Raw genomic sequence first — 16,703 nt, 5'->3', positions numbered from 1 at the left:
GGGGCACTAAATTGATGTTACCAAATTTTAGAATTAAATGTTTCCAATTCTTGGCAAGTAATAGCGGGCTCAAAATCTTCAGTTGTCCCTGGGCACTGAACACCCTAGCTGCGACTCTATAAACATTTATAACGTTTCAGCATTTCTTACATGCAAAATAAGGATTTTTTGTTCTAAAATACTCTTTAAATGATTTTTATTCAGAAAATTCTTCTCATACGTAGCAGGGCTTACAGTAATTGTGACAAAAGTTCGCAACAATACTGCAATACTTGGAACTTATTCTGGAGATTCTATTTTAGAATAAACTGCAAAAATTTAAAAGGGCCGTCCTTCCATACAACATGAGAAATTGCTCTGCTAGCATTAGGCTGACTGACTGGTAGAAAAAATTTATTTGCTATGGACTAGTGATATGATCCACAACAAAAAACCAGAAATTATAACAGTTATGTATAACTTAATGAAACGGTATATAAAATTAGCAGTTAGGATATTAAGATACAATATCTGGAATTATTTGATATATTTATAACCACACAGGATCTAACGTCCAATGAATTTAAGTTGATAATATATAATATATAGGATTGGCTTGTTAAATTTAAGTTACTTCAAGGAAATTTTTTGTACAACATATTGTTCATGTGTTCTTATATAGTGTTATGGATTTGGCATTTACATAGCTAATGTTAGTAGAATTATAAATTAAATTGATTTATTTCCCATGCAGTGCAGCGTGTGACGACTATTAAAAGAAAGCTAAGCCAGAAAACTAAAAATACAAGACCGTGTGCATTTAAAATTTAATAAATAAATCTCTTATTTCGAGAAAATTCCAGAAAATTCTCGCATGCGATTTAAAATATTATAAAAAGGAGGAAAACCTCTCAATTCAGTTAGTTAGTTTGTTGTTGCTTTGAGAGTTTGTTTAGAAAACTGCTCTTGTTGACTGTAGCAAATTCGCAGATTAGCTTTCTTTATCAGTTTTGAATTAAGTTCCCTTGAATGTTTGAGTAGTTCAAAGATAAATACTGTGAGATATTGTAATATTGCACGAATATCTGAGGAAATTTAAGCATTTTGGTTGTGATAATAATAAATTTTGTTCATTTTTCATCAGACTTGTGCATTCATTTCATAACGAACCCGTAAGCATGCAACAATTTTTGGTGTCAGAAGTGGGGTTTGAATGCCAATAACTAGAGCGATGGAAGAACAATTAAGGCAGTTGATTACTGCATTTGCAGCATTCCAAAAAAAAAAAAAAAAATGGAAGCTGGCCAAGCATCCTTTAAAGAAGAGATTTTAGAATCCGTTAAGGAAGGATGAAATTCTGCCAAGAATTCGTGAAGGAAGAGATGATGCCGTTCAAGCTGGTCAAGAATCCGTTAAAGAGGAGATGAAAACTGTTAAAGAGGAAATGAAAAAAAGAAATTACTTGCGTAATAGAAAACAAGTTCGAGGCTATGGAAGGAAGAATAGATACAGTTGAAGACAAAATTGGAGAAATTCAAGACACAATTTCTGCAGTCGAGCAATAAATAGAAGAACGAGTTTCTATCATCCAACAACAAATTGATGATATCGTTTCTGCAGTTACCAAAGTTGATACTTTAAAGAAATTTGTAGCAATGGCAGGGAACAATTCGGATGGTTTCAAATTTTTACCTTTGCCTGCTCGGCCCTCTCTGAAGCTATCCACTTATGATGGGAAGACCTCTTGGCAAGTATAAGACACAGTTCTCTATAGTGGCGGAAGCAAATGGATGGGATCCCCAGGCTAAGGCCTGTCGTCTTGCTGCTTCTTTGAGAGCAGACGCAGCGGATATCCTTCAGACTCTTCCCGAAAACAAAAGGCTAGATTTCGAAGCTCTGTCCGGCGCGTTGGAGCTGCGCTTTGGGGGGAAATGTGTTTAAAAGACTACAGCAGGCTTCAATTAAAATCCCGCCAACAGAAGCCCACGAAAACACTCCAGGAACTCGCCAGAGATGTTGAAAGGCTATCCCATCTCGCCTTTTCAGAGTGCCCGACAGAAACAAGGGAAATCCTATCCCTGCAATACTTCATTGACGGCATCCGGGATTCTGAAATACAGAAAGCTCTGCGAATGGCCGATGTTAAAGATTTGAAAAGTGCTTTAGTGTACGCGATGAAATTCGAGGCAGCCCAGCAAGCCACTCGTCAAGACCGCCACCAAGTCAGAGCTGCTCAAGTCCAGGAGCCAGGGGATCAAGTCACTGCTCGTCTAGACGATTTAACTAGACAACTGAATGCCTTGAGACAGAATATTGGTGACAAGAAACCAACCATAAAATGCTGGAACTGCGGTACTGAAGGGTACATATGACGAAACTGAAGAACACCCCATGGTACGGGTGTTAAGACCTCTCCTTGTAAGCAGCAGGAAAACTAATTAGCAGCCATCTCGCGGGGCAGAGGTTGCCAGATAATGAAAAGCCCCAGTTTAAAGCACTTCAGATTTTTGCAGTGAGAGGCGGCAGTAATGGACTTTTCATAATAGGACATATTAATGGAGTTCCCTGCAATATGATGATAGATACAGGAGCCAACGTTACCATCATCCGAAAAGATTTGGCTTAACAATTGGGAAGCAAACTTATCTGGACGCTGCCCTGCGTTCTGTGTCCGGTGAGAGGATCAACATCAACAGAAAAGTAAACATCACATTTGGAAGTGCCGCTTACCATCACACAGCATTTGTAACAGAGATCACTGATCCTTGCATACTCGGATTGGACTTTCTAAGAAAATACAATTTTTCCTTGGACTTTAAAAATAACGAATTGCATTCTGCATCTGAGGACATAACTCTATTTAAAATTAATAATGAAGGAGTTAAATCTATCCACAAAATCATAGCTCCCGATGATATCACAATACCCGCAAGAACAGAGTTTCTGCTTCCTGGATTCATAGCTGAAAATAGAAATTTCCGCTATGGCATCATAGAATATCTCAATAATTGTAATACCTTGAAAGGAGTACTAGTAGCCTCAACACTCGTCGACCTATTGAGAACAGTTATCCTGGTGAGAGTTGCCAATGTAACTGAGAAGGCGAGAGTTATTAAGAAAGGTGAAGTCGTTGCAGCATGTACTCCAGTAACCAACATTGAAAGAAAGAGTAACATCCCAGATTCCATGTCCTCTAGAGCATTACATTGGAGTTATTGCAGAATACACGATTAAACGATGAAGAGAGGAAAGATGCCGATTGCGTCATTAAAGATCTTCAAGTTGTTTTCTCCCGCTCGTCTTCTGACGTGGGTCGAACCAGTTTGACTCAACATAGAATAGATACCGGCGACCCTCCCCTGATCGAGCAACATCCAAGACGTCTACTGTTTGCTAAACAGGAAGGGGTACAAACACTTTTAAAGGATATGGAAGAAGGCAATGTCATCGAGCCTTCAGCAAGTCCGTGGGCATCTCCCATCATCCTCGTCAGAAAGAAAGATGGCTCAACAAGATTTTACATTGACTATCGCCGGTTGAAAGAGGTTACGAAGAAAGACAGTTACCCTCTTTCTAGAACTGACGACATTCTAGACACTCTTTCTGGAAGCAAGGTTCTCAAGACTTGATTTAAAGAGTGGTTATTGGCAGGTAGAAATACATCCTGAAGACCTAGAAAAGACAGCATTTACTATGGCACAAGGGCTTTGGCAATTCAAGGTGATGCCATTTGGACTGTGTAATGCACCGGCAAGAATTTAAACTACGGTTAAAGAACTACATAATAGCCCTGCAGGAGGTCACTTTGGAATAATGAAGACCTTGCAGAGAGATCGTGAGCGCTATTACTGGAACAATGCAAAGGGTGACGTGCAAAACTGGTGCCGATCTTGCGATGCCTGTGCAGGGAGGAAAGGACCGAAGAGACGAAGCTAAGGCAAGCTGCAATGTTACAACATAGGGGCGCCTTTTGAACATATCGCCTTTGACATCTTAAGACATCTACCACAAACTGCTGATGGCAACAAATACATACTCGTTGTCATTGATTACTTCACCAAGTGGCCTGAAGCGTATCCTATTCCTCATCAAGAGGCTGTCACAATAGCGGAGGTGATGGTACAGCACAGGATTTCCAGGTTCGGAGTGCCTCTGCAGTTAATTTCCGATCAGGGAAGGAATTTTACCTCGGCAGTAATCAAAGAACTATGCAAACTACTCGGCACTGACAAAACCCAAACAATGCCATTACATCCCCAGTTGGACGGCATGGTAGAGAGGTTCAATCGAACCATCCTTAATAACCTCTCATTAGTGGTTTCCAGAAGCCAACAGGACTGGGACAAGAAATTACCACTGTTTTTACTGGCTTACTGCAGAGCTGTCCATGAGACTACCAGCTATTCCTCATCACAGATGCTCTTCGGTCGTGACCTTCATCTGCCTTGTGATCTCTTGTTTGGTCGTCCTCTGGATGCTCCTTCATTGCCTGAGAAATATATTCAAGATCTCCAGGCCCGGTTTGAAGTGATGCACAACTTTGCACAAAAGCGAGTCAACTTGGCGGCGAAGAAGAAGACCCGATATGACACAAGAGCTACTGAACATCAATTCCACGAAGGAGACAAGGTGTGGTTGTGGAATCCCCGAAATTACAGTCACCTTGGGATAGTCCGTACACCATCCTAAACAGGCTGAATGATGTCGTGGTTCGGATCCGTAAGTCTTTGAAATCTAAACCTAAAGTCGTTCATTACGACAGGTTAGATCATTACTATGGTCATAGAACGTAGTGTAAATAATTGTAAATAGTGAAAGACCATGGTCCTTTTGTTTCTAAATGTGTATTTAGTATTTGATTTGTATTTTTGTATTTGATAGTATTTGATTTGTTTTAGTTATTGCATTTATTGTTCATGTTGTAATGAAATGCTTATTATTGTATTTATGCCTTAGTTGTAAGTTTGGCTTCCTGTCCAGGGATTGTACTGCCCGGGACGTGCAGTCCTTGGGAAGGGGGCAGTGTTACGGATTTGGTATTTAAATAGCTAATGTAAGTAGAATTATAAATTAAATTGATTTATTTCCTGTGCAGTGCAGCGCGTAATAACTAATAAAAGAAAGCTAAGCCGAAAAACTAAAAATACAGGACCACGTGCATTTAATATTTAATAAATATCTCTTTTTTTTATTTCGAGAAAATTCCAGAAAATTCTCGCATGCGATTTAAAATCTTATAAAAAAGAGGAAAACCTCTCAATTCAGTTAGTTTGTTGTTGTTTTAAGAGTTTGTTTAGAAAACTGCTCTTGTTGACTGTAGCGAATTCGCGGATTAGCTTTCTTTAGCTGTTTTGAATTAAGTTCTCTTGAACGTTTGAATAGTTAAAAGATAACTACTGTGAGATATTGTAATACTGCACAAATATCTGAGGAAATTTAAGTATTTTGGTTGTGATAATAATAAATTTTGTTCATTTTTCATCGGACTTGTGCATTCATTTCATAACGAACCAATATTAATAGTTTCAGGGAATTATTGCACCTCTGTATGAATAGTTATCCCATCCAGCTGGCAAATGGGATATCTGTGATTTTAATTCCAACATTAGCCCACTGATTTATGGTTATTATGACCAAAAAATTCTGAAATATGATAGATACGATAGGCAGCTTCTGCTTAAATACTAACTATCACAATGCATAATATTAATACTTTTTTAAGACAACAATCAAATTTTAAAATTTTAAAAACTAGCTTTACATACATAAAAATGCCCAAAATTCCAAATACTTTTTAATGATCACATATAAACCCATCCAAAAATGTAATAAGCAGGATGACAACATACCTTACTACAATAGAATGTGGTAAATGAGCTAATCTGTCAACTTCCTCAATAGACACTTGATCAATCTTATTATACACATATACACAAGGCAAATATACTCGATTTCGATTAATTACATCTATTAATTCATCTGGTGTACAATCTTCTCTAAATAAAACTTCAGCATTGAATATCTCTGGATTAAAATTAAGGATAAAAACAAAGCATTATCAACATATAATATTTTTAAAATCTATATACAGTACAAAGTCCGTAATCCAGACTCGTCAGGACTTCAGCGATTCCAGATTAGGTTTTTTCCAGATTATAGATCAACAATTTAAATCTGGTAAGATGGCCTGCAGAAATCATACAATTAAAAATACGAAACCGTAATTTATGAAATAAAGAGCAATTATGATCTAAAAAGTATCAAAATTTACAAAAAAAAAAAAAAAAAAAAAAAAGGCTTTATATTTATTTGTTTACTTTATTAAACATTTCTTTCAATATAAGTTGTTTAAGTTGCTTTGTTTTTTGTGCTAATACTTTCTCTTTAATTCTATAAGCAGGCATAATTTCTTGTTCAGTTAAAAGTTCCACCTATCGGAAGCAGTATTTTCTGGATCTAGAACCATACTACAGATTTCACCATCCGTTAATTGATTGATGATTGGGACATTGTCGTTGCAGTGAAAAACTTCTGTTATATCATCTTCATTTATTACCGCTTCTCCACATTTCTTTTTTAAATCCAATAACTGGAGAATTTCAACTTTAGTTTGCGATGTTCGAAAACCTTCAAATTCACGGCTTTTATCTTCATCGTCCTCCCAATGAAATATGGCAGATGGCCATAAATTATGCCAAACATTTTTTAACGTATCTGGAGACACATACTCCCAATGCACATGCTTAAATGTGCATGCCTAAACGCATTAAAAAAAAGCATACCCAAAAAAAAGTTTGTGGCTTTGAGGTCCAGATTATGGTCATTCCGGATAATGGACGTCCGGATTACGAACTTTGTACTGTATATATATATATATTTTTTTAAAAAAGAAATAAAAAATTTATCTGCTAGTAACACATATCAGTTTTGTCTCTCTTACAGATACGTTTTAAAGTATGTGCACAATTAACTATGCTATCAAAAGAAAAATAATAATTGCAATTTTTTTCCCTTTATTATACTTCAACTTTTAAAAGTAATTTCAGATAGCATGATGAGATAAATATTATTTCACACATGATAAATGGCAAAACAAAAATATTTGTATAACAGCATCATTTAAAACTTCTGAATTTACTTTCACATTATTAAAACAAAATACTCTATTGTCTTTAAAACATTTAAGTTATAAACTCCTGTATGAAAATAAGAGAAAGAGACAACCAATAAAATGAGAATACAAGATTATAAAATATAACAGACTTTTTAAGGAGCATAATGCAGTAGTAAGAAAAAACAGTACTATACATAAAATTCAGTTTGCTTGGAGTGCAGAAAAGAAAGCATGTAATAAAACGAATACCCTTCATCCTACATATTAGTATAAAACCTACATATTAATATAAAAGTATAAACATAATGTATAATTAGTCCACTTAACTGTTTTTGCATTTTTTTTAGGCTTTATGTAACAATATATAATTTTCCCCTTTGTTCTAATCACTCTGTAGCAGAACTGAGATGAACTTAGTATCTCTTTCACAAGTAGTTGGGTTTTTTTTTATTATTTATCACATTAGTTAACTACAAATTTTTCCATGAATGCAATTATATGATCAAAGTGCAGCAAATAAAATTATACATGTTTTAGAGACATATACATAATTTAGTCATCATGCAGTATTTCATTATTTATTTTTTCCTTATAGTGCTACTAAAATGGTATTTTTAAATTCAAACATGCGATAAAATAGCAGGAAAAAGGAATTATTATAACAACAACGAATTTTAGTGTCACCGACTAAAAAATAAATAACTAATTAAAAGTGGTAGATCACATACTACATGATTACATAAAATTTTACTGCCCATTGCTTATATTCATTTTAATATTCATATTTCTAACTTAAATTTCTTTTTCATTTATTTTTCAGCTCATCATTCAGTCATTTAATTCTTCAACTTTTGTATGAACTGAAATTGTGGATCATTCGTGGTTTTATTGATTTACTACTTTTAGATTTTTGCTTCACTTTTTACACAACTGGAATTTTCTTATAATCTCTCTCTCTCTCTCTCTCTCTATATATATATATATATATATATATATATATATGAATATGAATATATATATGAATGTTTGTTTGTCTCTCATACAAATTTACAGGTTAATTCTGATCTTTATAAAACTTGCCATACTTGACCTTCAAAACAAGAGGAAGGCCACTGTCTGAATAAGATTTCTCAAAAACCAGGCCATAGGTTCCGCACTTTTTATACACACATATTTTATGCTAATTTAACAAACTTTGAATAAGAACTCAGTGATTTAAAAAATTTTCATTGACACTTTGTAATACAGTACAAAGTCCAAAATCTGGATGTCCATAATTTGGAATGATCTAAAATCCTGACCTCAAAACCACCACCAACGTTTTTCTGGTAGGTTTTATGCATGTGCATTTAATTCCCCCCCCCCCCTCCACACATAATAAAACATCTGGAGAGTCCCGATTCTTAATTTCACTTCGACATTAAATAAAATATCTTGTTATTGAAGACACAATCATTTTAGCATAAAATTGTACAATCAATAATTTGGCTCCGTTGCTGAGTATTTCAAACCGAAACATTCCACATAGATACATCGTTCCTCAGACGCCAACTGGGCGAATCATTATTTATTATACTTTCATTTCATCACCGCATATTTATCAACCCATGACAACTTGAGTAATGACTCATGTAGTGATGCCTAAACAATTTTTTTATGTTAGTAATTGAATAATAAAGGAGTATGGTAACCTTTTATGTTGACATTACGCTTGGTGATAATCACAGATTTAAGTTAAATGCGCTAAAAATGTTGACGAGGAAAAATTTACCAAAAATTTCTTTCCATATGCTAAAAAAAGATTTTGTTGATGATACTCATAAACCCAAAGATTACATTTAGGGCTATTTGAATTAAGAGTAACTGATTTGTTATTCACATAAACCCAGAACCAGCACCAGGGTTTGTGTGGCCACATCGAGTCAGAGAATTTAGTACCCACAGAGACCGCTTTGGTCGATAAGATATCTAGCCCCGGCACTCAAAAAGGCTTAAGTATATGTGGGAATTTATTTATTCAGAGCTCTGATAAGCCTTAAGCATGTGCAAGAAATAGACATAAGTATAATAAATAACTAAACTAATACAATTCAGGCTTAATTATCTCGGTGCGTGATAGAAGCAAGATAAAATTTAACAGAACAACTTGTCGTTAGCTGCCAAGCTCGTGATGCATAGCCAAATATGTATAGTGGAGGAAATTTGATGATGACAGTCGCTAATTTTAAAGGTTTTTGGATATCACAAAACGAAGGTGAAATTTTCCAATTAATGGGTTTTATAAAGAAATGTGGAGAAGAGGTAATACAAGGGGTGATCAAATCTCTGACTGGGATTGGAGCATGTGCGAGCACCCGCATGTGCAGGAGAGAGCAAAGGCTCTTATCAAAAGCGGCGTCCAAATGATGTGGCAGTCCGTATGAGGACAGGATGGCATTCGCATTGCAAAATTCGACGACTGAGGAACAGCAATGTGTTCTCCGATTTCTGACAGCGGAAGGTGAGAAACCGGCAGCTATTCATTGCCAGATGGTGACAATTTACGGGGAGAAATATGTCTCTGACAAGTCTGTCAGAAAATGGAGTGCTCGTTTTCGTGCAGGCCATGAAAAAAAAAAGCCAGGCCAGGCAAACACTGTCATCATGAGCGATCTCATCGACAAGGTGGACGACCTAGTGAGAAGTGATCGGTGTGTCACATTGCGAAGGTTGGCAGTGAAGGTGGATGTCAACTATGGAACCGTGTGGACAATTGTTCACGACAGGTTGCGATATCGAAAGGTGTGTGCTGCTTGGGTTCCGAAGCAGCTCACCGACCAGCAAAAGGAACTGCGTATGGGGCTAGCACTGCAACATCTGTTTCGGTATCAGGAAGACCCCACTTTCTTGGAGTGGTTCGTCACAGGTGATGAGACCTGGTGCCATTACTACGAGCCAGAGACAGCATGCAGTGGAAGCATGCGTCGCCACCTCTTCCTAAAAAGTTCAAAGCCGTGCCGTCAGCAGGCAAGGTGTTGCTAACCATCTTTTCCGACGTTCAAGGTCCGCTACTTGTGGAATTCCTCGAGCACAGAAAAACCATTAACTCCGATGTGTACTGTGAGACACTCTGACGACTACACAGGTCCATCAAGAACAAAAGACCAGGGCTGCTCACGGAGGGTGTGGTTCTGCTCCATGATAACGAACGTCCACACGTCTCCAGAGTCACACACATGGAACTGGCCAAGTTCAAGTGGGAGACGTTGGACCATCCATCCTACAGTCTGGACATGTCGCCCTGGGATTTCCATATGTTTGGTCCACTGAAGAAACACTTGAAAGAGAAGCGCTTCAACTCGGACGACGTACGGACGCTGTGAAGGACTGGGTCTTGTCACAGCCACAGGAATTTTGGGAACAAGGAATCCTGCAGCTTGTTCATCAGTGGGATTGTTGTGTTCAGGCCTATAGTGTATATTATGAATAATGTCTACATCTGTACCCATCGTGTCATTTCGTACCTTTTCATTTGATCCCCTCTTGTAAATGAAGATGATATAAAAGAAGTTTTTCATTGTGATGACAATGCTTCTCAATCATCAATCAATTAATGAATGGCGAAATCTGTAATATGATTCTAGATTCAGAAAATACCGCTACCGGATAGTGAAGAAAGTGACAGAGAAGTTACTGAAAACAAGAAAATTTCGATTGACAAGTTAGTCAGAATTCTCGAAACAGCAGTTACAGGACTTCCAACAATGTAACTAAACAAGAGATTATGTCTGTCTATAGAATTAAAGGGAAAGTATTAGTACAAAAAATGAAGCAACTTAAACAACTTACATTGAAAGAAATGTTTAATAAGGGAAACAAATAAATATTAAGCTTTTTTTGTAAATTTTGATATCCTTTACATCATAAATACTTCATTATTTTATAAATCACGATTTTATATTTTTGATTTTATAATTTCTACATGCCATCTTACTAGATTGAAACTGATGATCTAATAAATCATGATTATTAGTGATGATCTAATATCCAGAAAAATCCCAAATTCCAAATCTGGAATTGCCGAAGTCCCGATGAGTCCGTATTTCGGACTTTTCAAATTTAATCAGAAAACTTGGCAATATAAAAAAATTGTGTTGCCACTTGGGAAAACGCAGTTATATTATTAATTTGTCTCAAATTTAATAAACAAACTTGGCTATTTAAGAGAAATGTGTTGCCACTGCCCAAGTTAAAATATTTTAAAGTATCTTAGCAAAGCATAAAATATTTAATTTTTGATACATTAACATGTGTGTTATTGCATCACATGCACTTTCGTTGCTTTTTGAATGTATATTTCTAATAGTACTACTTTCGCTGTGAAATGAATTGTGCCAATAAAACGAAATTCAATTGCTCGATCTACGCCACGAAAATAAAAAAAAAAGCATCATGAACTTCAGAAACAAATGAGATCCAGGAACAAAGTAAGGAAAATGTTCGATTACACAACATATCATCTGAAAAAAAAGTGAGTGACAGGAAGCGAGACTGGGAAACATTTGAGTAAGCATTGCTTAAGCCCGTTTGTTTGAAACTGATGAGCAATAGGAAGAAAGACTGGAAAATGTTAGCGTATATACTATCTCAATCCACATGAGCGTTGCACGCTGATTTAAATGTTGGTGCATTCCATTATGATGTTAATTATGATTACAGTCTTCATCCAAGTGTGATTGTTGAAAAGAAGAATAAATTATGCATGTTTTGCAGAGCCCTCAAATTTAAGAATGAAGCACCAGGAATGCGCTTTGCAGGTGGAAAAGAGAAACTGCCATAATTAAATTCACTACTTGAACCATTATCAACCTTGGTATCAGGTGACACAAGCCAATTGAAACACACAAAATAAAATTCATAACAGAATTAAAACACTCACTTGCTTTCCTTTAAGTAGCATTGCAATGCATGCCAAGTAACAGCTAGTTACTTATAATTTGTCCTTTCTTATGTTTATATATTTTGGCCATTTGTCATATTTATGTTAGATGAGAGAGCTTCATTTCACTAAACACTTTCTTTTCTGCTTTCCATGCAAACTAAAATTTACGTTTTTGCGAGTGCTACAAGTCTGCTCATGTTATAATTGATTTTAAAATAATTCATACTTTCTTTTTAATGTTTTATCACTAAAGTAGCAGTTAAACACTTAACCAAAGCTATTATTGTTTATTATTTTCCCACTAGACATAGATATGAAATTTACTTATAAGAAAATGAGTATTATAAATTTTTAGAGCACAAAAGCACAAATTACTTTAAAATATCTTTAAATCTTCTCAATATAGGAAACATATATAGCTGATCCTTAAACAAAATTTATACAAAAAAGAAAAAAAAAAAAATCAATTAAAAAGTTATTAAACAAAAATATTATTGCATGCAAATGCTTCAGTTGACATGCATTTAAAATCATTACTTTAATTTTATTTAATATTTCTCAACCATGCAATACGTGTTCTTTTCATGCTACACATAACAAAACTGAAAATATGAGAAAAATAAAATCAAGGGGATAAAACTCAGATGTAAATAAATGGATAAAAGATGTTATAGCTTCTGGCCTATGAAATGATCACTGAATAAAAAAAAAGTGGTAGAGTTTGTAAATATTAGCAAAAGCTTGACTCTGCCAATGTATAAAGGATGGACCAGTCAAACTCAACTAAAAATAGAAGAAAAGCTATGACCACTAATGAATTTCTTATCTTATTAAAAAAACAAACATTTAACAAGACAGAAAAATTTGCCCATTTTGTTAATAAAAGACCTCACACATCAGTTTCTGAGTGAACTTACATACAAGGAACTTTAAACAGATATCTGCCAGATAGAAAGCAACATTAACTTCAGCTCACACACACAAATATATATATATATATATATATATATATATGCAGGGTGTTTCATAGATCATGGGACAAACTTGGAGGGGTGGTGGAGTGTACTAAAACATGCATTTTTTTATAGGAATGTAGGGTCTAAAGTGACGGGTTAAGGCAGGAACGCAAAAAAAATGGCTTGAAAGGAAAATGTGTTTATGAACATATTTCATTTATATATAAAATATATTTTTTAAAGTAATGAAATATATATTAAACAAATACAAAAGCTTTTAGATTTTATATCACACCCAAATGGGTATTTATTTTATTATTATTTATAGATGCATATGTGTTTCAAAAGCCTTAATGTTAACTCCACATTGGGCTAAATATTTAAAAACAGCATATCTTTCAAATTTCTGATAGAGAGTCTCGTTTGCTGGAGATTAAAATGTTTTAATCCCTACAGTATTGCCATTGCTTGCGTGTAGTTTTTCAATAAAAAATTAATTAAAGACAACATTCATGACAAATTCATTTACAAAATATGACATAGACAATAAAGGAAATTCCAAATTCAGGCTTCCAGGTGCCCACGTTCAGGTGGAGGACTATGTTAATCAAAATTTGATGACTCTAGGCACTGGTTTTTTTATTTTCCACAATGCAAGAAACATACATACATTCATGTATATTCTTCATTATTTAGTTTCTTTAAATATAATATACGGCAATGATATTAGGCAGTAGCAATTTGAAAAGTGATACAGCTGTTTATAATGATTTGATGCAATATGCCGTTTCGAGTCTAATAGTACTTCTGGGCTGAACCCCATTCGGGCTGGAAAAAAAAAAAACTACAGATCACAGAAAGTCCATCAAACAGTCTAAAATAGTGGTTTTCAAACTTAATTGCATCACATGCACCCTTTTCATCATATTAAAATGTCATTTCCCTACTCATTTTTTTAGCATTGCATTTTACATAACAAAAAAAAACTGATACTTGAAAAACACACCAAAAATATTAAGGCAAAATTAAATGCAATCATGACTACACAGACAGTCCAAATGCAAAAATAAAGGATACTGTATTCATGCAGTACCATCTGTACAAGTTTTTCATCACATTTTGTAAGATTACACATAGCATTAAATGATATTCCGCCAGCTTTTTTAATCTATAAAATATATATACATAAGGCATTTGCTTTAATTCAATAAGACTTCATTATATAATAATTATACATACATATATACAACCTTAAACATACTTTTGTACACTCACAGCTGTCAGAGATTTCCAAACTGACATAAATTTACTTTATAATGCCTTTTTCAAGTTACTCAATTAGTAGAAATATGAATCTGATGCAAAATATATTAATATTTAATTAGATATTCTAAATTTCCCGTTTTTGACTAATTTCATTTTGTAATCTTCTTTCACTTTTATAATGAGTAAATCTAAAGTAAGGAAGAAAAGTTTTTATTTATCAAAGTACAGTATACTCTAGGTTACCTAGGCTAATGGTCAAGGAAGAAAATCACGGATAACTGAAAAACATGGATAATCCAAACTATCAGTGTTCTTGCATATTGTACGAATTAATTCCCAAAACTATCAATATTTTAGCTTTGTTTTTCAGAATGGTTAAATGTTTGTTGAATTTCACTGTGTATTTTTCAAAGTGCTGCTTTATCAATGTATTTGAATCCCCTTTGGTTCATGAAGTCCAATAGAGTTTGAACAGAAGTCACCGTAGTCTTGGGACTAAGGCAATAGTCAGTATCTTCTTCACTTGTATTTTCTATGACATCTGAAATAATATACACATCACTCAAACGTTAAAAGCTTGGCTTAGTCAAATCATCATTAAACCATTCTCTATGTTTTCCTGATCAATATTTATGTACAAATATTACATATATGTACGAAACAAAAAAAAAATCCCAGTGATAACCAAAATGATGCCTTCAACGATATGCATGCAAAAAGAATTGTATGAAGAAACTACTGAAACTACACCTAAAGATACAATTCGGAGGGGGACACTTTTTTTAGCAGTTTTCTTTAGCACAGATTAAAATCTAAGATATTCAGTTATCACCTGGATTCCTAAAATTTCCTAAAGTAAAATTATACAAATTATTGCATCATTGATCAAGACATATTCTCTTATTAGCAAATAATAAAAAATCTGATGTGTACACCACATGACATCCTTGTACAGAATATTAAATTATACGCATTTTTTCTTGCATCTCATTTAAACTTATTGGATTGAATTAAATCTACTTCGCCGACAGCGCGTAAACCACAATAGAATAAATGCATTCTTTAAAATTCACTCTAGTATTTGTTTACCAGAGCGACACTCTGGCGCTAGATTCACTTAACAGTATTAATAATTATATAACAGTTAACTTATTTACTCTTATATTTTATTTGTTACAGATTTTATTAGTTATAATAATTATATAACGGAAACTAAGTTAATTGTTATATAATCCAATAACTATATAACAGTAAACTTATATATTTCATTCATATTATAACTCATAATGCACAAAATTTATATCATTTAAAGAATAAAATTATCTAATCGTTGCCACATGTTCTATTCAAATACTATGATAAAGCTAGAATGATGTATAAAAGAAATTAAGCAAACAAAACAAAAAAGAAACAATTTTTCACAGACAATTGAGTATTTCTCATTTAATTAATTCAGTTCTCACTTCGCGAGAAGGCAAAAATACATAAAAACTCAAAATATCTATATTAAAAATTACAAAGTAAATCTTAAACACTTATTTCCTCGAAAAAATTCCAGAAAGAATTAAGCATGATTTAATTGGCGATAATAAATGAATGCGTTATCTTTGTTTTTGCTAAGTTTCTCTAGATAGGCAACAAATCCACTAGTCTCATGTTTCAAATGTAAACATAAATGGCCGCCATAAAAAAAAGGCTTAGCTGCACTTAAACAATTTTTAAATTGTTGATAATTCTAAAAATACTGCATACAGATTTTCTTAAGGCATAAAAACCTTAACCGGAAGATAAAAACAACATAATACAATCATTTTTAAAGCAAAAAATGTACAATTTACAAACATATAAGAGTAAAGAAACTGAGATCACCGAGCCGGGTAACAGAGTGGATATATATATAAATATATTTATATCGATAGCGGTGAAAATGGATATTTTCGTTGAAATACGCTGCCTGAAACTTTTCGCCATTACAATACTTCCTTTTTACTTCATACAAGGAAGTAAAAATACAGATACATGCTAATAGGATGGCATAATTTTCATGAAGGTCACTAGGAGAAATGTTTCAAGCTACGTCATTATTCAAAAGTTGGTATTACTCCAAATCTAGGCATTTTATGGCCACTAACGAGTTCAATTCGCATTCCAGTTATGCACTGCAGGGGCCACAAATGAATAGAGTTCACAGTAAAAATTTCTGCTTAAATGATAACAAATGAGTCCCACTTGCAAATTAGATTTTTACTCCAATGTGTGCAGATAAAGCGGTTTTATTCTCCAATATAATCTAATGGTTTTTAAGGTTATGAATGAGTGAAACTCTCAAATCAATTGATTTTATTTGTTATAGATGGCAGTAGGAGTATTGGGAAATTTCCTGCATAATAAGGTCAATTTTGGCAAGTTTTTGGGGAAAGTTTTATTGCTATATTTTGAATATGCATTATAGCTAGAAACGGCAGAA

The 16,703-nt window shown here is 34.1% G+C and overlaps 1 protein-coding gene across 1 annotated transcript in view; it reads right to left on the bottom strand.

Annotated features, from left to right (window-relative positions):
* Positions 1 to 16,703, bottom strand: part of LOC118183919 (developmentally-regulated GTP-binding protein 2) — a 100,105-nt gene that overhangs the window by 19,648 nt on the left and 63,754 nt on the right. Inside the window, exons 8-9 of the mRNA XM_085817059.1 lie at positions 14,048 to 14,138; positions 5,829 to 6,003 (exon numbers count right to left, since the gene is read on the bottom strand). Of these exons, the coding sequence (XP_085673185.1) occupies positions 5,829 to 6,003; positions 14,048 to 14,138 (266 nt within the window). The remainder of the gene's footprint in view (positions 1 to 5,828; positions 6,004 to 14,047; positions 14,139 to 16,703) is intronic.

This window comes from Stegodyphus dumicola, chromosome 5 (genome assembly GCF_044657685.1).
Source record: "Stegodyphus dumicola isolate Sdum_Otavi_A_Nest chromosome 5, ASM4465768v1".
NCBI classification, from domain to species: domain Eukaryota; kingdom Metazoa; phylum Arthropoda; class Arachnida; order Araneae; family Eresidae; genus Stegodyphus; species Stegodyphus dumicola.
The sequence above is the reverse complement of the archived record's forward strand: the minus strand, read 5'-3'. Positions and strand labels throughout refer to the sequence as shown.